Source organism: Limulus polyphemus, unplaced genomic scaffold (assembly GCF_000517525.1).
Source record: "Limulus polyphemus unplaced genomic scaffold, Limulus_polyphemus-2.1.2 Scaffold1060, whole genome shotgun sequence".
Taxonomy (NCBI): Eukaryota; Metazoa; Arthropoda; class Merostomata; order Xiphosura; family Limulidae; genus Limulus; species Limulus polyphemus.
This window is the reverse complement of record NW_013666670.1, coordinates 40,957-65,738: the sequence shown is the minus strand read 5'-3', so window position 1 is coordinate 65,738 and position 24,782 is coordinate 40,957. Positions and strand designations below refer to the sequence as shown.

At 31.5% G+C, this 24,782-nt stretch overlaps 1 protein-coding gene across 1 annotated transcript in view; it reads right to left on the bottom strand.

Annotated features, from left to right (window-relative positions):
- LOC106461930 (CSC1-like protein 2) overlaps nt 1-24,782 on the bottom strand; it is a 94,880-nt gene that overhangs the window by 45,161 nt on the left and 24,937 nt on the right. Inside the window, exons 5-11 of the mRNA XM_013921796.2 lie at nt 22,772-22,809; nt 18,089-18,228; nt 12,627-12,678; nt 11,069-11,180; nt 4,657-4,730; nt 2,692-2,772; nt 2,376-2,502 (exon numbers count right to left, since the gene is read on the bottom strand). Coding sequence (XP_013777250.2) covers nt 2,376-2,502; nt 2,692-2,772; nt 4,657-4,730; nt 11,069-11,180; nt 12,627-12,678; nt 18,089-18,228; nt 22,772-22,809 — 624 coding nt within the window. The remainder of the gene's footprint in view (nt 1-2,375; nt 2,503-2,691; nt 2,773-4,656; nt 4,731-11,068; nt 11,181-12,626; nt 12,679-18,088; nt 18,229-22,771; nt 22,810-24,782) is intronic.

The following is a 24,782-nucleotide window of genomic DNA, read 5'->3' as shown; positions in this document are numbered from 1 at the left end:
GATTCATCAGAAATTTTCATGAAAGTGACCCCGAAAAACGGAGCTAACTCGGTAACCCATGGCCCGATTTTAACTAAACTTATCTTATTCCGTTGCTATTCTCATTTCATTACAAATATGGCACTATTGTGTGCCATTTTTGCTGTATTTAATTACAGACAAGCCCACAAACAAACAATCTCAGATTTTAGTAGTATATATATATATATATATATGTATAGATTATTGCTATTTCGAAATAAGTTCTTAAACTTATTTTTCTTAAAACACAGAACAGTAACTAAAGAAGTAAAGCAAACAATTACCTCTTCTAGTTACGACCTTTGTACTTAGTTGCTGCCTGACATAGGTTGCTAAGCCTTTAAAAAATTTGCATGTGGAGGAAATGAAACTAAATAATTTTTTTAGGTTTTATATAAACTGAAAAATCATAAATTACTACATTAATAGCATAATTTATCAAGCTTAGTAACTAAGATGTATTTTAGTCTAAAAAATATAAAATTTCAAGCAGACTAAAGACACACCCTACCTCGTTCAAATATTGGTTCAAAAGAAAGAAATGGTGCCAAGCCCATTAAAATGGCTGAGAAAGCCACTAGAGGGACATTCTGAGCTTCCAATTGGTTATTTATGTCATATATAGAAGTAAGTGTATATAAGGGAGCATTTTGAAAAATGGAAAGAGGTGGGGGGTGCCACTGTGTTTGATTTATTACATGAGCAATATCTTAGCAAATTGAAATAATAAGAGACTCTTATTTTATATTCTAGCTTGTCAACATCAGTAATTTGAGTTTATAATTTGTACGGAACTATAGACTTAGTATTTTGACATCACAAACATCTGCATTCAACATACCACTTGACACACAAAAATCGATATTTATCTGTTTTTTTCAATATTTGCTTTTAAATTAACAAATTGAGTAATGTATAGTTCTAAAATTTGAATTATAATTTAGAGTTTGATACCAAAGTTATTGACATAAGTTCATGAAATAGTAGTTCAATAAAATTTTGAATGTGAGTCAACAAACGATATGAACTGACCTTTCACCTGTGACCTGTCTCGAAAGAGTTAAACTTCAGATGTATTGTCACATAACCAGCTAGATATGAAAATTCTCTCCCTTTGGCACTTTGTATCTTCAATAATATAATGCCAGTTGTGTAGATGTATGTCTAGACAATAAGACATTTACTTAACCTATTGACATGTACATTTCAAAGTAGTTTGGATTAACGTAGTTGAAACAATTAATAAATTTTGTCAACCCCTGATTGGTGCCACACCCACCCTCAATAGGTTTGTTTGAGCTTTATATCCTACATGTAGAGATTACATATGCATGTATATAGTCATTAGAAAGAGCTCATTTCACACTATAATCCAACAATGATTATTTTGAAACTGGCATGCAGTTTTCATCACAGGGTACATTTCACTGCCTGTAGTATTTTTAGCTGCTTGATTGACTATAGCACATATGGTTGTTCTTACTAAAATATTTTATAATTAAACATACAGTTAAATTGTATTCTAGAGGTTATGCAAAGTATATATGAAAACTATAAGATGAAGAAAAGTATTTTTATATATAATATGAACATCACCTTAGACTCAAACTATTCAGTCTGAGTGTAAATAACTACTATAGATAAATAATATTTTTTATTAGAAAAACTTGATAAAATAATGTCATTCTTTGTGTAACAAAATCTTATCAAAGGATATCTCAGAGTACCATATGTATTGTTGCATAAATGTCTTTCCTTAGTCAAACAGATGTGAAACACATCCACCCACTGCAAAAGGATTAACTTTAAATATGTTTTTGACAAAATACCAATGGTAATAAAAACTTATGTAAAAAGAATCAAAGTAGTTTTAATACCATGTTAGAATAATATAATGGATAAAAAAGTTATGAAGCTGGCACACACTTTTTTTTATTGTGCAGGGAAGCATATAGTAATCAATTAATCAAATGCAATCGATTAAATAGCCCATCCATCAAATAAGGTTAAGTTTACTGTTTAGTGAGTAAAGTAGAGAGCTGCAAAATTTTCCTATGACTCAAATCTTTAATGAACATTATTTTTTATATTTATCTTATTCAAACAACATGTTATGTTTTTCACAGGAATGTTATTCAACATTCTTTATCTTTCCTTTGATCAATATTTCCCATTTTCTGGAAAAATTCAATTTCTTTTTTCTGTCGTATTTCCTGTCTTCACGGTTTAAATGAAATGTGTTGCTAATTATTATAAAAATGAAATTCTTTGTACACCTGTTCCAAGTAGTCACAACACAATTTATAGAGGGGGATATAGAGTATTTACTTGTTGAAGAGATAAACACATCTCACCTGTGGACAGCCACAAGCATCTCCACAAATACACATTCGTCCACAAGTGTATGGCCTCATCCGTGGTCTTTCCCCCGTTTTCTTATAAACTGTCTCGCACCACAACTTAGCCTGCATGGCTGAGTCCCTTTAAGAAATGGATTCTTCTGTTTTATCACTCTTTTTCATTAGTTTAATTAATAAAAGGAAAATAAAATAGAAATAAATCACTCCTAGATATATTTCATATATAATTTTAACTAATTAATCACATATAAACAATCATAAGATCAGTCGTCCACATAAAAACCACTACAAGTGAACTTCAAGACTTTACCTTTGTCTGTCTAGCATGGTTAGTTTCCTAACATCATAAGCAAACTGCACATCTTGTATGACAAATTCTGGGTATGCCTCCCTATTATAAAACAGAAATGTATAGATTACATATTGAATACTGTTAGTGGTAATACACCAATACACATTTTTACTTAACCTAAATTCATGATTTAAACCAAGCCTGGATTGGTAACAGATGTAGATCATGTAATATGTGGAAAAGCATTATACTAGAATAATAGCTGTGGATTAGAGCTTCCATTCTGTGAAAACAAAGTATCAGTTATGTTTTTCATAGGAGCATTATTAAACATTACTTTCCTCTGATAAATATTTTTCATTTTCTGGAAAAACTCAATTGTTTTGTTTTTTCTATTTCCTGTTTTAAAGAATAGAAAATGAGAGTGGAATATGATGAAAACACTTATCACTTGTAATAGCAAAATGAAAAGATATTGCAAGTACAAATAAGAGCAGTTTATAAAGATGTGACAACATTGGAATATCCACTGAAAGAGAATTATCATGGAAACAAGGTCAAAGAAAGTTTCTTTGTAGAAAAAAGTAAAAGTGAAAACAAGCTTTTTGTGCAACTTTTTTTTCGTGTCAGATCTTGAAGATGATGATTCAAATGTTAACAACATTCATCTTGAAGTTTATTCATTGCTCCCTTCACTAAAACATTTTGTAAAGATTATGTTTTGTACATTGCCTGTTACTTCTATTATTCAAATACTCTGTGTATTGTTTGTGCTGACTGAAAATAAAAATCAATAAAATTGTTGGATATACAAGTCTGTTTAATTGAATAGTTATTATTTAGTTTATTTGGTGGTTTGATATTTAATGATTACTTACTTCTCATAACAAGACGACAGTTATGACAAGTTTGGTTGCTTAACTCGCTAAGAGTCGTACTTTGTGTGTGTGTGTGGTTAAATTGTTGTAATATTGCTGACGTCACTTAACTTGAATCTTTGATATTTTTCTTGTTACCTTAAGTAAGTATTGTTACATTATAGCATCGCTTACAAAGTTTATAGGAAATTCCAGGCCTCAGTTGGGCAATGTATATATATAGGTGACCAAGTGCGAGCAAGTTAAGTGAAGTGAAAGTAAAAGTTCAGTCAGAAAAAAATTATAAAACGTGAAGTTAACTGGTGTGTGAGTGATTAGCCATAACAGGCGATATTCAAAGTGAGTTTCACAGTTTAATAGAGATAAGGAGAATAGTTTTTAAAGTAATTGAACCCATCTGTGTGGACTTTGACAAAAGAAGACAATTATTTAAAGTTCAAGATACAACTGTGGTAACCTACAAAGTAACATAAGTGAATCTATCCCAGATGGTACAATAAGAAACAAAGTAGAGAAAAATAATTTGTCTTGTCAATTGGATTCTAAAGTAATTGAATCAGCCTGTTGGACTTTTGACAAGAAAAGAGAATTATTCAGAGTTTTAGATACAACTGTGATACCCTATAGTGTAAAGAACTTTTGTACATACGTTTGACTTGTTTTGAATATATTATTTTAAAACAAGTGGATTGTGTACTGTCCATTTATTGTTGACATTTATCGCCAACAAGTCACAGACACCTACTACAAAGAATCATTAGCCCACACATACATAAAATTCCAACAAAAACAGAACTTCTGAAAAATAATTTGGAAGTTGTATCAAAAACAGTTACAGTTTTAATGTTGATTTTGAATTCTTTAAACACAAGACTAAATTTGACTAGAATCAAAAGTGAAAATTAGCATTATTGGATCCGATGACATAAAAATTTATCATTACATTTTAGGAATTTTGATTAAGATACTAATTCAGAATTAAAATAAAACTAATGATATATTTCAGTTACCTTTATAAAAGCTTTATAAATAAAACTAAATATATGAAAAAATTATCATTTTATCTTCTTTTATAAAATGTTTTCACACAGCATAATCAACTTACTGAAAATGCTGCAACAAGAGATCTTTTGAACAATGCTCCTTTGGAATCCCTGTTATCATTAATGACCGACTAATCTGTGAGAAAAAAACTATATTAACATATAATGCTTTAAAAATTAACTTAAATTTTACAATGAATATGCACACTAATAACACTGGTCAACAAAATCGAAATTTTTCTCTCATCAAAGATGTAAGCACACTTTTCTAGACCAGTTTTGCACGCTGGTTCCAAATCTGTTTTCTTCTAGCACATCTAGATTTCAAAGTATGACTGGTGTTAATTTCAGCACAATTTAGGTAATAATTACACATTAGGCTAGTTAACCTTACACCTTTATTCATTTTTCAGCATAATTCCCATAAAAGTTATACACACCATACACTTGGTTAAATTTATACAGTACACACTTATGAAAAAAGAAATGTACAACAACTTAAATTATAATTAAGGCAATAAACTTTCAAATTTAACGTACTAGAGGAAAACCAAAAATAGATTTGGAATCAGCATCCCAAAAGCTATCTAGCCAACCTATAATTACAGCTGATGAAAATGACTCGTTGGCCAGTGTAATCAGTTAGGCATTTTGCTTGACATACAATAATAATATGCCAAAAACAGGTTACTTTGTTAAGCACGATGCTACACAATGAGCTACTTTTGTTGTGCCTACTGTAAGATTAAGATCCAAAATTTTAGTTTTATGAGACTTGAAGACTGACCAAATGTGAAAAACCTTTAAAATTAAGTTCTTAAATATTCAAGACAGGCATATTCCTTATTGACAAAAAATAGTGGTTGCAAGAAAAAACAGGTTGGCTCACTAAGGATAAAATTAAAGAAAAGCATTATCAATATAAGAAGCTCAAAGTCACTGCAATGGTGGAAGATTTGGAGGACTACAGAAGATCAAGAAAGTTGGTCAAATGGAAAATTAAGAAATCAAAAAAATTATATGAAAGAAAAGGTTAGCTGAAAACAAAAATAAATAGTAAGGATTACTTCAAATACATCAAGGGTAAGCAAAATGTTAGGATGGGAGTAAGGCCTTTCAGGGATGATACTGGAAGAATAATATCCAATGGATGGCTGGTTATTCTTCTTTTTCTTCAGTGTTTCCTAATGAAGATTTAAGCAATATTCCTCAACCTGAACAGTTGCTAGATGGTAACAAAACTGAACAAGATGATCACATTAATTCTGATCTTGTGAAAAGAAAACTGGGAAGATTAAAAGAATGATAAAGCACCTGGGCGAGATAGTATTTACCCAAAGGCTTTGAAAGACGATAATGATTGGATACATGAGCTACTTACTATTACTTTTTGTTAGTCCTTGAATAGTAAGCAGGTGCCAGAAGGTTGGAAGTTGGCTAATGTTACTCCTCTTTTCAAGAAGGTAATAAAAATTGACCCAGTAATTACAGACCTGTTACTCTTACATAAGCAGCGGGAAAAGGTTTTTAAAGGCCTAATAAAGAATGTTTTGCAAAGTCATTTAACAAAGTCAGCATGACTTCACTAGGGGAAACTCTTGCCTTACTAATCTTTTGACTTACCACAGATGAGGGTACAGGTGTGGATGTGGTTTATCTGGATTTTCAGGAAGCATTTGAAAAGGTGCCACATAAAGAGTTAATAAAAAGTTATCTCTGTAGGTGTGGGAGATATGTTGGCTTATCAAATAGAAAACTAGCTAGATGTAAAAAAGCAGAGGGTTGTCATTCAGACCAGATTAATGTCACAAATGAGGTACCTTAGGTTTGTGTTAGGACCTTTGCTCTTTTTTATTCATATCAATAACGTAGATGAAGGAATGGTCGATGGATTATTTAAATATACTGACAACATTAAAATTTTGGGTGTTGTTGGCTGTGAGAAGGATGCTACTGCTTTACAAAAGAATTTGGATTATTTGGCAAGTTAGGCAAATAAATGGCAGATGGATTTAATAATACATGCATTGTAATAGGTCATTGGTAAGACAATTAGAAATGACAATGAATTGTTGGAAAGGTTCAGAAGAGGGCTACTGGGATGGAAAGGTTAAGATTTCTGAATTTATTTTTGCTTGAAAAAAGAAGAATTAGAGAGGATCTGATATAGGTGTTTAAGATTAAGGGTATTGATAGTGTTGATGCATCATCTCTCTTTCATATTTAATGATGAGAATGGTAAGATTAAGGGACACAAATAAATTTTGGCAGGGAAGAAATCATCTTCAGCTAAAACAATTATATTTTCTAACAGAGTGGTTGGCCTTATGAATGGGCTGCTTTCAGATGTGGTGGATGCAGTTAATTTAAATGAAAGCTTGATAAATATTTGAATGATAATGGCTGGCTTTGAGGTTTTGTTTTTTTAGGATTTAGTTTAATTTAGTGAAAAGGACAGACTAGATGGACCAAAAGATCCCTTGTTGTCCTCTGAGCCACCAGGGAGCCAAAAAACAGGCTGGACTTTCATTTGTGTTAAAACTTGTTTTTTACTTGTGGTTTCTGTCTCTCAAACACTTTTTCTATTTCTTGAAATTATATACAGCAAATCATACAATGTTTTTGTGTTTCTGGCAGATAATTATGCTATTTTATTTCTATTAGTTAAAATAACCTCAAGGATATATATTAACCTGTAAAAAAAAACTTTTTCTTTCCCAAAAATCATTTTGTTTACATGACACACAGAAAAACTAAAAATTTACTACCATAAATTATAAAAAATTAGTGATGAAATAACTGGTTCTTAAGTTATTTTTTGAAATACAAGTTTTGCAAAATCTAGTTTTAAAACTTTGAACATTGTATCTTATGTATCTACCACTTTTATAATCAATAAAATTAACCATTGTACATAAAACAAACGTGTCATTAAACTGCTGCAAATTCCACCCATTGTGTTTTAAAGTTATACTGCTATTAATTCCCTTAATTGATGTCCAATTATGAAATTAATTACAGTTTAACACTTTTGTTTGGAGAATCATTTATTACCACTATCATCACCATAGTCTACTAGGTAAACAAGCTGTTGATTATTCATTTAACCAGTCAAATAAGTCATAATCTTCATCTAAGTGTAACTGACCAGTAAGTATATTTTTTCTTTATAAAAAATATAGTAAGTGTGAACTGTTTGTTTTTACAAAACCAATTAAGGAAATGATAATGTTTACTACCTTAAACATCAAAGACAGCTGATCAAACCATGTGTCAAACTATATATACATTCAGGTTATTAAAAACTTGACTGGAAAACTTTTAAACTGGAATAGGCTCGTAAGGAGTTAAATACAGGTATAATTAAAACATGTTTGAACAATAACATAGTATTTATTATTTGACTTGAAACTCAAATTACAACTTGCTTTTCATGCACCCAAGAGGAGAAGAAAGCATACATTGACTATTAATAAAATGTTATTCAGATAGCATTTATAAGTATATAATTTGGTTCACCTAATGTCAAGCACTAGGTATGGCTATTAAAGTTATTTCCTTAAAATCAGTGGCTATAAACTTAAAATGACCAGGATGAGCACTCAATTACATAACCAGGCTATAAACTTAAAATGACCAGGATGAGCACTCAATTACATAACCAAGCTATAAACTTAAAATGACCAGGATGAGCACTCAATTACATAATGAAGCAGGTGGAATGAAGAGTGTGAACAATTGTTTCACAACTCTTTTTATATATGCAATTAAAAACAAATTTCATTTTACAAATACCAGTTTACTCATGGAAAGCTCCAACAACATGCCCCAAGTCAGGAAAAAAGGAGTTTAAATTATAACTCTGGGAGGATTAAATTATAGCTTATTTAGTTTACCATGGAAAAATTAAAATAATTTTAAAATATGAACAAAATATTGACAAAATAACATGTCATTTAACTTCTGGTTCTAAAAGCTTACAAAAAAATAAAAAACATGCTTGCAAGTTCATTTCCTTATGGTTTACCTATATTATAGGCCTGAAAGAATCTACACCAAATAAAAACAACAAAAAACAGAGATGCAAACATATGAACATAACAAGGAAAGTGAATTACTAATTTATATATTTTATATCTCACCTTCATGCAATGTATATTATAAAAGGGACTTTTAATACAGTAAATAAGTCAATAGCTTATAAAATGACATATTTACTCTTCTAGAGAAGACTTGAACATATATCAAGATGTCATTAGTTTACAAAATAATATATCTACTTCTCTGGAGAAGAGATGAACAAATGTCAAGATACTGGCAATGTATAAAATAATACAGTTACTCCTCTACAGAATAAGTAAACAAATATCAAGAGGCTAATAATTTATAAAGTAATATGTTTGCTCCTCTACAAAACAAATAAACAAACGTCAAGATGCTGGTAGTTTATAAAATAATTTATTTACTCTTCTAGAGTACAAATAAACAAACATCAAGATAGTGATAGTTTATAATATATTTACTCTTCTAGAAAACAAGTGAAGAAATATCAAGATACTATTAGTTTATAAAATAATTTATTTACTCCTGTAGAAAATAAGTGAACAAATGTAAAGATGCTAATAATTTATAAAATAATACATTTACTCCTCTAGAGAACAAGGAAATGAATATCCAGATGCTGGGAGTTTAACAAATATATTTACTCTTCTAGAAAGTATGTGAACAAATATCAAGATACTAGTAGTTTATAAAATAGTTTATTTACTCCTCTAGAGAAAGTGAACAAATGCCAAGATACTAGTAGTTTATAAAATAGTTTATTTACTCCTCTAGAGAAAGTGAACAAATGCCAAGATACTAGTAGTTTATAAAATAGTTTATTTACTCCTCTAGAGAAAGTGAACAAATGCCAAGATACTAGTAGTTTATAAAATATTACATATACTTCTCTAAAGAACAAGTAAACGAACATCCAGAATCTGGTGGTTTATAAAATTATATATTTACTCTTCTAGAGAGTAATGATGAATGTCAAGATGCTAATAGTTTATGAAATAATATACTTCCTCTTCTGGAAAACCTCTGAATAAACTAAAAGATACCGGAAGCTTATAAAATAATATCTTTACTCTTTAAAATGAGTTTTTAACAGTAAACTTTTGGTGGTAAGGGGTTGGAGAAAGAGAACTATATATTTATCAAGTTTGTAGGAATGTGTGTAGACAGAAGAAAGTATAGGTCCAGTGGGTAGATCTAGTTTGTGTATTTTAGGAAGACCATGTAATATATTGGGTCAGAAGCCACAGGAGCATATTTGATCAAAAGTAGTTTGGAGGATAGCATTTGTTTGTTTGTCTTTTATTTCTAAGAATGCATTGAACTTTGTCTTCTCAGGTGAGGGGTAAGGCTAAGAACAGTTGTGTATATTGGTCTAAATTTGGAGTCAAATAAGAGTTCACTTTGTTTACATAATATTTTCAATCCATTACTATCGTTAGGAGAAATAAGAATAATGTCAGCATTGTTTTAAAACAGATTTTCTTGGGGGAAAGAGAAGATGTAGGTATGCAGGAGTTATATCTGTACAGTGTACATAAAGCCTTACAAATCTAATTATCACAAAACTTAAAAACTCAGCCCTGGTAATGCATGACACTTATTAATTATACTTTTAAGTTTTGTGTGTTATTATTCAGCTTTTTAAGATACATACCAAATACAAATAACATAGCTTCAACTACAAAATTTTCAATAGAAATTTCTATTCAGCCAATAATATTGCAGTATTATAAGTTGTTAAAAATGTGATAGTTTAGTATACTCCAAATGTTTGATTTACAAATACGTTATAGAACTTCTGGCTTAATCTACAAGGAGACAATTTGATTCACTTTGGGAAACAAAGTAAAGAAACAGAAGCACTTCTCACAACATGAGAGTAAAGAGCTTCTGCAATTGCTAGTTATTCAAATAGGAAAGGAAAAATATACCTTTTTTCTTGAACTCCTAGTGTATATTAAACATTGTACAGTAAGTTCTAAGTTGGAATTTCACATCAACACTTCAAGTATGTATAGTTTTATACTCTAATGCAGAGCTTCCCAAACTCTTTTACTTTGAGACTATCTTGATGTAAGTAAAAACGTTTCAGGCCCCAACCTATAACTTTAGCATGGTGGTTGAAAAAATATTGCCTAGTAAAAACATCTCCTTTTGACATACTATATCATTTAATTAATTAAACATAATTTTTATGGGCTTATTGTTTATTTAGAATTAAAATTAATACAGCATCTTTGTATTCAGCTCATTTTTTTGTAGATTCCCCAGAAAAAGCACCATGGCCTCCAGTGTATACAGACCAATCATGTTGGTCATACATGATTGGTCTGTATATATGATGAGAACTTATTCTAAGACTACATAATGAAGGCAGGACACTAAAACTTCATTAAATGAATTACCACTTACCAAGCTTTCATCTTCCATGATACTTAAGTTAAGAGAGAACTGTCTCATGAAAAATATTCCCAGCACCAGAAACACAAAGGCTAATCCTACATGTACCCATAACAACAGTGAACTGAGGGATAAAGAAAAAAACGTATGTCATAAAAACATAGACATCAGATATTGGAGAAACAGTGTAAATCTAACTTCTGTTCATATTTAACAAAGGTCAGTTAATTTAGATTTTAAACAGTGTAAATATTTATATAAAAGTGAAAAATTATAAAGCTTTCTTTATATACCATTGATGATATCCAAAACAAAATGCTTTTTATTTTTATACACTCACACAATGCAAGAGAAAATGGGAGCATTTATACATCATGGATCATACAGACTTCCCAAACTTTTCTAGCTTTCCAGGACTTTCTTTAGGCTCCATACTCAGTTTCTAGGGCTTTTAAACCCTTCTATGCAGGATTAAACTTTCATTAACTGAATGTGTCTGCTAGCAGAAATTGCAAAAGTATTGGCTGACACAAAATATAAACACACACAATTCTGATAATACTTTTGTTTGTTGATTTTTGAAAAATTAATTAAAATCTGCATGAAACCTGAATACTAGCAGTGGTCTACAGTACAAGTATGAAACTGGTAATAACAACACTGCCTCTCTCCTCATGCAATGTGAAAACAAAGAAAAACATATTCTAACCCACAGTATCTTGCTAGTCAGTCCATGACAGGCAGATATACATCACCTCAAACATTCAAAGAGTCCATAATATATATAGCTATGCCACACCTCAGAACACCTTCAAGACCAAGACAGGCAAAAATATCTTAACACAAAACACTCCCCAGTCCATGACCGGCAAATTAACTCAATTTAAAATACTTTCTGGTCCATGACAGGCAGGTATGCCTCACCTTTAAGCACTCTCTCTAGTCCATGACAAACAGGTTATACCTCAACTTTGAGCACTCTAGTCCATGACAGGAAGGTATACCTTAACTTCAAGCACTCTCTAGTCCAAGACAGGAAGGTATACCTCAACTTTGAGCACTCTAGTCCATGACAGGCAGGTATACCTTAATTTCAAGCAGTTTCAAATCCTCAACTACTACATATCTTTATAAAGATAACTACTTTCACATTGCACATAACTTCCAAAATGATTAAATTCATAATACCAATCTACTTGCATTAAATTTTTCTACTGCTAAAGGACAAAGAAAAAATAAAGCAATAAATGGTACCATAAAAAATATTTAAAACATTTTCTGAGCTGATTTGTCTCTACCTATACAACAAAAATGATTAATTTATTTAAATATTTTTATGTACGTAAATGTTATACTGACAGTCAAAAGCAAGTTACATAAGTTGTTTAAACAAGAATAATAAACAATGTATTGTAGTTAAAAATCTTTTCACTTAATTATCTCAATACTTTGGCTATTCTTGACTAATAATCTCCTAGATTTTTTTATGAAACAAACTTCTAGCTTTTACACAGATTCTAGCCTCCTCACAAAAAAAAAGCATCAAAAAGTCTACAATATGAATACTTACTGTGGACTTAGGTTAGCTAGAGTAGTGTGACCAAAGACCTCAGAATCTCCAACTGAAATAAAAAAATTACAATATTCAAAACAACTCGGAATTCACAAACATTTTACAGTTTCACAAGAACTCTTTCTTTACATTTGAATTAACTCTTTCACAGATACTGTAGTCTAAACTCGTGCTTTACTAACAATTTCCTCTATGTCCTGTTAGCAGTAAAAATGTTTCAATCATTAAAAACACCATAATAATGACACTATCGGCCATATGTATAAAATACAATTTTCCTGATTATTCTTTAAAATTTTACATTAAACATGACACTATCTTAAGATCATTACAACGAAAAATTAACAATAAAGAAATTAAAATGTGCATCTGCACATTACTATGTACAAAAATTCATTTTTACTGGAAGATTTTCCTTATTGATAAGCTACTTGGATATTTCTAATGTTTCAAAGACCATATTCCATCAACAGTCTGAACACTTACCAACTGTATCTTATTAAAAAAATAACTTAGCAAATCATCTCAACATATTTTCTTAGACTAAATTTGAAACCAATTGCATTTTACTTCCAATGAGAGTTAACTGTACTTTAGTGCAACCAAGGTAGATTTGTAGCTGGATAAATATTTCACAGCCCTCTCTCCAAAGAAGGGTATTCAGATAGTGATATTTATGCAATATACCATGTGGCAAGTTTGCTACAAAGCTTATTACAATGAAAACTGTGGTGTCAGACAATAGTGTATAATTGTGGCCATAAGAATGAGCACAAACAACAACAAAAATCAGTTTATTTCAAAGATTCATAGAAAGCTACTCAAGGACTACCCGTACTAGCCATCCCTAATTCTGAACTGATAAACTGTTGAAATACTCAAATGAATAGGGAGATTTCACCATTATTTTTATAATGTTCTCACAGTATGAAAGTGTGAAGAACAAATTTGAAGAAGGTGGACATGAACAATGGACCCCAGATTCACAGTCCAGCACAATAACCTTTAGGCCAATACCACTCAAAGTCATAGTTCCTTGAGCAGCAAGGGACCAGATATGTTGTTAATTCTTATAAATTAACCCTTGGTATGTAACAACATGAATACACTGAAAACATACCCTTTATTATGCATAATTCTCCTATCATCTGTTAACAACAAGATAAATATACATGTATTGCATGTTTAATATATACAAACACATCTCTTAAAATCTTCGTCAAACATATAATTGCCTAAACTAAACCAATGAAAAACAAAAAACACAAACTTGCCTATAAAACTCAGGAAGATATTGAAAAAAAAGAATGGAATGTATAAAACTTGGTTAATTACATGTTTAGTAAGTTACCATAGAAACAGGATCCAAATGACATAGATGAAGGGGTGCTTATTTACTATATAACAACAAGAATAAGTAAAACAAATTTCAATTAATAAAAAAACTCAACTAACCTCAAGAACAACAGAGTTTCAGATAAATGCATATCCACATAAATAATACATTTTTAAAATAAAAACCACATTAGAAGTAAATATAATTTACCAGTATGTATATCATTTTCCAGCTCAAAAGAAAAAGAACTTGTATTGGTAAGCAATGATAATAGAATAAAGAAAAAGCACGGGAAGTCATTCTCGATATAGTGATTGACAAGCTAAATAGAGATATCAAGGATTTGATGTAAAGTCCAATAAAATGTTTGCATTCCACCACAATATTATGGAGCCCTACTCTATCTCTTTGTTCTCCCAAGCAGTACTGAAAATCTATGACAAAGTGAAAATATTGCCTAATGCAAAACAAATAACAGTTTAGGCCTCTATGTCATTCACAGCTTCTTTCTTTTCTTCACTGAAATGATAAAAGAAAAGAAAAATTCACAAACGAGTTACGCACAGATTAATAGCTAGTGATTACCTAGTTGAGGATTACTGATGAACTGAAAATTATAAGTCTAGTTTTATTGATCGATATTAATATAAAATGTACAGAACTGAATTTATGCTGTAATTGCCTCTAGTGGTCCTTAACAGGACAATAATATAGAAACAAAAAGAATAAGCACCTAGTAAACACAGCAAAACCAAAAAATATGCAAGTTCTCACAATTGCATTTTCAACATTGTACTTTAGACTGGTTTTAGCTGAGGTTCTGGACTGGCCACTGTATATTTTAACTCTATGGTTACGGTTTGAACCCATTTGGCATACATCTCTTATAAAGAACGATACACAGTTCAACAATACTTACAACAGCTCCGAGTTTTCTTAATATACCTTCACAACAATTGGTAAGATTTTGTTAAAGATTACAAGTATTTTGTACACAAAGAATGAGATTGTTTTAATTAAGTATTTTAATTAAAGATTTGTTATTTCTGTATTGTAGTTATTTGCACTCAGACTGAATATTTCGAGTATTATCATCAATGTATTGTGCAGTGAAATGTTTAAAATTAAAAAATTTAAATCCCTCTTAATTTATTGTCGAATTAGCTTGAAAATTTTCTTAGTTTATGTTCTTTATTGTAAGTTTTTACTTTTTCACAAAAAGTGTATTTTTAATGTTTTATTTTCCTTTCCTATCCTTTAGCATTATTATTGAATGCAACATTTGCCTACTACACTAAGCCTGATAAACTGAGGCAGTTTGGCTTATATATTAAAAAATTATTAAACCTTTCTAATATGTATCTTAAAACATAACTAACATACAATTACCTAATATATAAAACTAAAACCTAAATAAAATTTAATTGTCTATCTAACTAACATATTTATAGGTGAGAAACAATGTTACAGTGCTTGCAAGGACAAAAGCAGCAACAATGCTAACAGTCGTTTGACAAGTTTTATATGGAATTCTTCGTGCCAATTTTAAAATAACTGTTGGGAAATAGTATTTCAAAATGTAGCTTCCTATTCGCTACAAACATCTAGCTCAACTAAGTATAATTGACAAGTTTTATATGGAATTCTTCGTGCCAATTTTAAAATAACTGTTGGGAAATAGTATTTCAAAATGTAGCTTCCTATTCGCTACAAACATCTAGCTCAACTAAGTATAATTCGCTAAGAAATTTCAAATATATGTGTAGAGAGTGGGTGCAGCATCTATCAAGAGTTTCAAGAAATTTTTTTCTCCAAATGTGCCCTACAGAGATTGAAATAATAATCTGTAAACAGAACAATTAACCTAGTTTCTGTCCATACATAAAAGTATAGTGTATACAGGAAGAACTATTTAGGTTACAGAGACAAAAAGTTCAAAGTTTGTGATCTTGTGTGTCAAACCGAAGTATAAGAATTTTTCTTTAAGGTTTCTTTTGAAATAAAGGATTTAAAACTGAGATAAAATGAAACTTTGAACTATAATATAAATTTTAATGCTGATTGAATGTAACAAAGCAATATTGTAGGTCTCAAGACCATCCTTCAGAAGATCTCCGTCTCGACCCTCTGAAGCTTGGTCTCAACGTTTTAGAGGTTTTGAAAATGAGATCAACAAAATTTAAATGTTCTAACAGTATTAGACCAGTCAACTACCCAGGATTATTAAGCACTAGATATCGATTGTCCAGCAGTTCATATGAGGCACGGTTTAGCATCAAAGATGTCTTACTAGTAAAACGCCCTTAGTACTACACCTTTGCACCTCCCTTATTTTTGTTTATGTCACCAACCACCATATTACCCATATGCCAACATGTATAGTAGATCTGCTTCAAAGATCATAAAGAATTTACTGACACCAATACTGGTTTTAGTTTTCTTTGCTGACCTGTTCAATTCTTTTTATTCGTTCATTTTTTTTTTTCTGTGGGGTTAATGTGTAAAACACTTATTGTTATGATGTTATGAAGTTTAATGCGTGTGATTTTTATTCTTCTTGCTTTATTTTTCATAGTGGGTCTGAGTCTTGGTCTCGACCCCTAAGGTCTCGGTCTTGGACATTGAGGTCTCGACTACAACACAGTAACAAAGTAAACTCTTGACATGTGCAGTACAGAGGTGCTCGTAATTATAAAGTGAAATGCTGTTGTCCTTGAACCAATTCATAACAGATGCAGCAGCATGGCAATGTGTTATTATACTGGTAGTGTGTGCAGCATTATCCAAAATGTCAGTATAAGATGAAGCATTTATCCTTATCTTTATTACAACCAAACCATTATATTTCTTTCACCACTTTTCATCATTGGAACAACACAGCCATATGCACAGCATTCAGTCAGTTGAGACTTGTCCATTAGAACAACAAGCAGTGAGATTCAATACTCCATGATGCATTTCCAATGTTCAATAAACCTATCTCATCAATTAAGTCTCCACTCTAGGTTCAGGCTTGTAATTAATAGTATGTGAGCAACAGTTCTTTCATGAAAATAAAACCTTGACTTTGTAGTTCCCATTGGATTGTAGATAAGCTGGCCTCAATTCCAGTGCATTCACTGACTCTTTACCATACACTATGAGGTATGTCTCGCCTGATCTGTAAATAACTTTGGGCTGTTTATCCTAATTTCAACATTGGCAGGACCTGTTGGTTTCTATTTATTAAGAACATTACCTACAGTTGACTTGGGAAGGCCCAGTGTCAAAAGAAATGATGTAAACACTCATAAACTTCATCTGGCACCTAATAACAATGCTAAAAAGATAATTCACCTCTTTGCCTCATACTATCTTGATTAATACTAACATTTGCCACTTTTTGCACATTCTTTCAGTGTGAGAGAAATATTCAAATCCTTGCTAGAAGGGTTGATTTCAAGGTTGGGGGTACTGCCTCACTACTTTTGGTAATAGTGTATTTATTTATGCATCAAATAGTTTGTGGGTCTGTGACATGTTGGTTACAGGGTCCCTAATAACAAGTCACACAAAAACTGACACATAACACAAATACCATCAATATTGTAATTAATCCTGGAGTCATTTTGTAGCTTATGTAGAAAATGAGTGATTTCACTCAAATGATTTGGTCAGTTTTTTTATAATAAATTTGTTATAGACAAAAACATAAAAATACTCAATATTTGCATCCCAGTAGTACTGAATAGTTTAATAACAAGTTAGAAACATGAGGGTTAAATTCAAATGAAACTCAACAACTCATTTTACCAACAGAACTTTACATCTTTAGCACACAAAAGTAGATATTGCATTGTTCAGTTAAAAATATTACCTAAGATCTAAAACACTGATGTCAAAGTTATTTATAACTGAAATTATATCAAATACACAAAAAATTAATTAACTATTGTGACCTAAATCTAATTGAGTGTCTCTACTATTATCCTTTCTTTGGAACATACCAATGCTACACAAAACCTACACACAACAAAATGATGACAGCAAACAACTTAATTCACAAAAAAAAAAAAATTAGACAAGGGTGTGGACCAACCAACACCTACTACACTGTTAAAGAAAGGTTAGAATGAATACTCACCAAGATTTCCCTGATAGTTAACTGGTAAAACAACAACCAGTGAAACAAGACATATAATAACCACATAGAGAATTAAGTATCGCTGAAAGGATAAGTACTGTATCGCATCATGGCCCTTCCTCTTCAGGATTTGTTCATCCCTATCCAAAAAGTCACCATCATTTAAATCACTAATGAATAATGATAGACATACAAGCATTTTACAAACATTTGTACATGGCTTCAAAAGATTACTAAACCAGAAAAAATAAATCAGTCTTAACCCTTTTGCTACTGCCTCAATGGATTACACCAACCAAATGACAAATATTAGCCATCAGAGTTTAATATGCTTTATATATCTTAATGAAATGTTTCAAGCTCTTAGCAAACATTACAAATCTTTTGTAAACAAAAAATCAAAATTTTAATTGTGCATTTTTACTAAAAATTCATCTATGAATACATGGTGTCAGTGTTGACTGCTCCAAGTGTACAGTAGTTTCCAAATTAAGATTAAAAATATATTTCTTCACCTGAAAATTAATCAAGTTTCATTACAATAATCTTTAAAACCTCATAATTAATATGAAACATTCTTTTTCACTAAAACTTTGTATTTTATCTGTTATTTTTTTCTATAACTCTATATGCATTTGGTCATAAAGAAATGTTAAATAAAATGCGTAGTACTGTTTTATCTTTTTTAGTATTGACTCACAAAGTTTCAAGGTACTTCTCCTACGAGCTTCTATTATAACCTTTTCACATCTATTAACTATGTATATTTTACTGTTAGCAGCTGAAGTAGAAACCTGCCAAACATGAAGCATTGAATAACTGCTCTTGCCATTAGACAGTTTATATGACACCATAATACACCACCATTGATAGCAAACAAGCATGTGTAGTGCAAGAAGGCAAGATTTCCACAGAGTTTATCATAATCCTGGCTCTGAGAACATAATGGAGATAGGATTTATTGGCTTGTTTACAGTAGTGGTTGAAAGAAGAATTATATAAGGTAATAAAACGTTTATGATATGGCTCTGTACAACAACTGGGCCAATCCAATAAACTGGTAGGTATTTAGATGTTGGTTATTTTCACAGTGTAGTCAGAATTTAGTGGTATAGGTGCACAAAGTGCTTATGAACATGTATATATATTATCACTATTTACTCATAAATGCTTAATTTTTAGTTATTTTCTTAAAGTATACAGCAATAAATATAAAATATATAGAAAACAATAATTTCTAGTATTTATGACATTATAAAATTGATTTACACTCGTGTTATACTTTCCAAGCCTCGCCATAAGCCTTGTTTATTTTCTCAGTGTAGTGGAGGAAGACAAATCATTTTTGTAGAATTAAAAGATGCATTTTAGAAAACAAAAAATTTATTGAAGTACTACATTGGTCACAAAAAATCACTTTGATTTATCTGGCTTTTTTCAACTAAGCTATATGCAGGTTAATAAACTCTCATTTCTGTTCAGATCGACATTTCCAGTAAACTTTGACTTTCTCCTTCAAGCCAATTACAAATGACTATCAGGTTTACATAGCTTGGAATGTGCTCTTTCTATTGGTTATAAATATGTACTTAGTAGTCATGAGTAGACAAGAGGTTTCAAAAGAATGGAGTAATGGGAGGGGCTACTCTGGTAGTTTATTAAATATACTGATATCTTAGCAAATCAAAAAGATGGGAGGTTCTTATTTTATATTCTAGCTTGTCAGTGTTTTGAAGTTTGACTTTCTAATTTGTTAATCACTGGAGACAATGTAAGGTAGGCAAGTGGACATGCAATGTGACACACAAAACTTAACATCTTCCTACAATGAAAATATATTTCCATAGATACTTACCTTTCCTCACATAATAGCTTTTCTCATTCAGTAGTTTCCTCTATATGCAAATTTGTTTTTTCATGCCACAAGCCTTGAAACTCCCAGCTACCCCACAATCAACATGGTTCACTGTGTTTTTGCATGTGGCAACCCTCCACCAATAGAAGTGCAACACACCCTCTTGATGCACATGACTCCCTCTACTTAATTCTACCTAACCATCACTTCCAGATTAGGCAGAAACTAAGCATCAGTTTTAAGTGAGGAAGAAGAGTGGGAAGTGTGAGTGGAAGTAAGTACCAAATGGAAATAATTTTCAGTGTAGGAAAATGTTAACTTCTGATATGGTACCTTACCTCATTCACATAATAGCTAGAATCCCAAATTGAAAAGGTGGAGTGACCAGTGCAAGGGATGTAGATAAGCATCCCTCGAAAGCATCTAAAGAACACCCATGGACTGAGAACCCCCGTTGGGAGAGGAACATATGTGGTAGACCACACCATGTCTTCACCTAATGTAGTAGCAGGTGTTGCATAAAGGGGCAGAAATAAAGAGGAGAAAAAAAGTAAAAAATCTGTGTGGGTCTGACTCCACATCCCATTGAAAGCACTGGAATCGTAGTCCAGGAGAAGAATGAATGTAGGGTCTCCATCTACTTACCAGATGGTGGGGAAAGCTAAAATGGATGTGCCCCTCAATGTAGAATGGGTAGGGCATGACAGACCATACTCAGTAGGTCAACTACAGTCCAAAACCAGGGTGTATCAAGCATATATCTTTTAACCCATGGTAGGAGGAGGGTCCTCAATGTCTTCACCTCAAGTTTCGTAGAACAGAAAGAGAAAAATTCCATACCAGTCAACTAAACATGGCACATGTGTGCCAATCCACAACCAACATTTGCCATCCAGAAACCCAACATCTGAATGACGGTAGGAAGAGACATGCCAATGCAGAGTTTCACTTCAAGTCTAAAAGCAAATGGACCAGTTCCACTCTGTGCAACATCATCCTCAGTGAGTGAATTTCACTGAGGTGGAGTGCCAGAGGGACTACATTTGCTCTGTGCAACATCACGCTCCTGATAGGACCACACAGAAATTGAAGCACATGGATGACTGGCCAATTCCCTGAGTAACTACAGAGCTCAGGCAAATCAAGCTGGATCCACGTAACATCAACCTCTGGGACCCACTGCATGGAGGTGAAGTGCATGAGGAAAAATTCCATGACCAATGTAGGATGAGGAATCACAACCAACATGTGTGAGGACTTATGTTGATTGGTCCTGCTCAAATAAAAAACAACTAACTGGGAACCAGATTCCATTTAATGGTAGGATGAGGGATCCCAACCATAGGGATGAACTGCAATGTGGCAGATCTACTCAATCTCTTGTATCATAGGATCTAAGCCATTTACACCGGGAGAACACCACCACCCTACTCTCTACTGAATGGAATTGAGCACATTCAGGAGGTTGCCTCCAAGGTACATCATCCCATGAGATAGGAACTGAAAAGAGGCAAGAATTCCCATACTCCACTAGAAGAAATGGGAGGGAGAAACAACTTTGGTGGGACATCCCATACAACCCTCGCCACACTACCCCAAGCAACATCATCCTCTTGGGCCCAACCCTACTGATGTGGAGTACCAGGAGTAGCAGGGTGTAACCTGCACCAGCATGCAAGGCACAGGTAGAAGGTGAGAAAGTGTGATAAAAATTCTCTTGTCATGAACAGGTTCTATAGGAAAAGAAGGGCCAACTCATGTAAAGGTCAATCTCCCAACAAATTATGGCCAGAAATCCTCAGCCAAGACCCCCCGCTCCTGAAGCCTGTGTCCCAACAGTTGAAGTAGTAATACCAGGATCTGAAGTTGTGACACGAAATTCAGAGTTCATAATCAACTCTGAACAAGTCAAAAAGGTAGGGAAAGAAAATAACAAAACAAAGATAAGTTGACTTGGCAGAAAACCAGTGTACAAACTGTAGAACAAAATACAGTAGAAATGTTAAATAACTACTTTGCAAAAAAAAAAAGTAATTATCTCATTAAATCAGCACAATTTCCAAACATCTACACTAGACAACTGCATGACGAGAAGTGATGGTTAGGCAGAATCAAATAGAGGGGGTCATGTGTATCAGGGTGGCGTGTTGCACTCCTATTGGAGGAGGATTGTTGCATGATGATTTACATGTGAAGACACAGTGAATCATGTTAATCATAGGGTAGGTGGGAGTTTCAATGCTTGTGACATGCGAAAAAAAATGCCTATAGAGGGTTGCACTGAACGAGAAAGCTATTATGTGAATGGAGGTAAGGTACCATATCAGAAAAGGATACTTGATATTTTGTTTTTAATAATTTCGTTTGAATTAAGAAGTTAAAACATATATAATATTAACATTTGAATTATAAATTACATTTTGATGCCATACATTGATAATAAAGTTGCTTAATTAAATTTTAAAATAACTAAAATGTCGTGACATGCCCTTTGATCAGTCCATATAGCAAGAAGGTTAAGAGATATCCATCAATATATTATTAGAGATAACCCTTTCATGACCAAGCATTTTTTATCCTTATGAGCCAATTAAGACAAGGCAATTCAATATAATATCAAAAATTGTTTATTTTCTTTAATAAAGGCCCTACAAACCATATATCATTGTACCCAATGTGCTTAAAACCTTTATCAAGGTATATCTCCTAGGAAACAATGAGTTAAAATAATACTTGAGCAGTCTACAAGACAATACTGATAAGATCATTTCACACTATATAAACGTTAACTAACTCATATTTCTAACAATATCGCAATAACAACTTACTTCACTTTGAAGATTGCTGTAAGCCATGAGCAAAAACCCTAAAAAGAGAAGTATTATTTATTACAAAATTTTTTCCAAAAATATATAAAATCAAGAAGCCTGTAAACTAGTTTTTAAAACATTTTATTACAGTTGTAGTCAAGATCATAATATGAAATAAAAGTTTAGGTAACATTAAATTAATGAACAAGTTATGATATTATTCTATATACATATCTAGATTTTTAGACTCGGCTATATTACTATAACAAATAACTTTACAAGGTTTTTTTTTTCAATAGATTAATTAGTGGAAAAGCTAAAAGGTTTTATGACAGCACCTATTTGCAAGTTTTAAAATCTCACTTAAATCAACAGATAGGTTTTCTTTTTTTCCAGCATCTTAAATTCAAACTCCACTGTTATTGATAAAAGCAGTATTGCTTTCCAAGGGAACTGGTAATAGTACATGAAGCAAACAACTAATTTTTGTGTTTTGTAAGTAAGTCATATTTCATTGTCTTTTATGTTATTTTCTTGAATACTATTGAATAAAATGTTTAATATGTATTATATATATATTTTATATAGTTTTATTTATTTTGTCAGTGTACGCGTGTATATATATTTATTTATTTTGAAGATTACTTTGCATTACTAACTTAGTATATTGATTTAGAACAAGCCTAAATCTCATAAGTTGGCCAAATCTCATGCAATATAATTGGGATTACATCCAAAAATATTGCTAACAGCAAGAATATCTATCTAATGAATTAATACAATATAATTATTGGATTTTTTTTTCTATAATATTGCATACTTCTAGTTAGACAGGTATAATGAATTTGTCCCATTATTTCTTGGGTTAGTTTTAAGTTCTGATCTATGTAGGTACAGATGTTTCTGTAATAATATACATGTAAAATAGTGGGTCTAGAACTGATAGATAAGCTTTAACCATTTCTAGACAGGAAGGGTGACACTCATATCAATAAAACCTCATTTTTCCTTTCTCAGAGTGGAAATACTTAACCAAATTACATGAAACTTAGAACAAACTTACTAAATACAATCTAGTTTTGAATTAGATTTAGTTTTCTATCATTTTTTATGTTATGAAATTTCCAAAATTTTGTTGTGAGACACTGATTAGTTTCTATATTTGTTGTTAACCACAGAGTTACACAATGAGCTATCTGTGCTGCACCCATCACAGGTCAATTCTTACCAAGATAATCCCACAGACTAATTACTGAGCTATAAAGTTCGGGTGCTGGTAACACTGTTTAGGAAAAAAAATAAAACTTTCTTTTGTCTTACAATTTCAATTATTTCTTTTAACTCTTTCATCAGAGGCTTGGTCCCTGGGACCAACCTCGTAACCATTTTGTGCTTGTTATAGTTTTCATGCTATAACTTTTAAAATAGTTATTGTATGTTAAGGAAATTTGGCAGATTATCAGAAAACATTACAATGCTTTCATACACAAAATACAAAATTTTATTAAGTCTTAAGGTTTGTAAAGCAATGTTTTTCTCATGCCATTTTTTTCTTTTTGCATATTGCCTATCCAACATGCAAAGTAATTTTAATTTTAATATTAAAAATACTTTTGTGCATCACAAAATTTTCACATTTCATATGCAAAATCTTTAAAATGTCAAGATAGTTATCAAACAATTCTTAAAAAAAAAACTTTATATTTTATTTGTTATTTTCAGTAACAAATCTTTCTATGGGTTTGGTTGATTTGATTGATCTTGTAACCGTGTTAAGACAATTAGGAAATAAATATAAGTTATGCCTTTTTCATTCTAGAATGACTACAAATTATAACACAAAAACATAAATGTTTAGACTAAATAGCTTAAATCTCATAACATTATATATTTATCATTTTTATTATATTGACCTTTCAACCATGCCTGGCAAACAATACAGAAGTTACAATGACGCAGTGCCCATGCACTCATGTTACCGTATCAAATAACATAAAACTGCCCTTTAGTCTTTACAAAGTGACCTGTT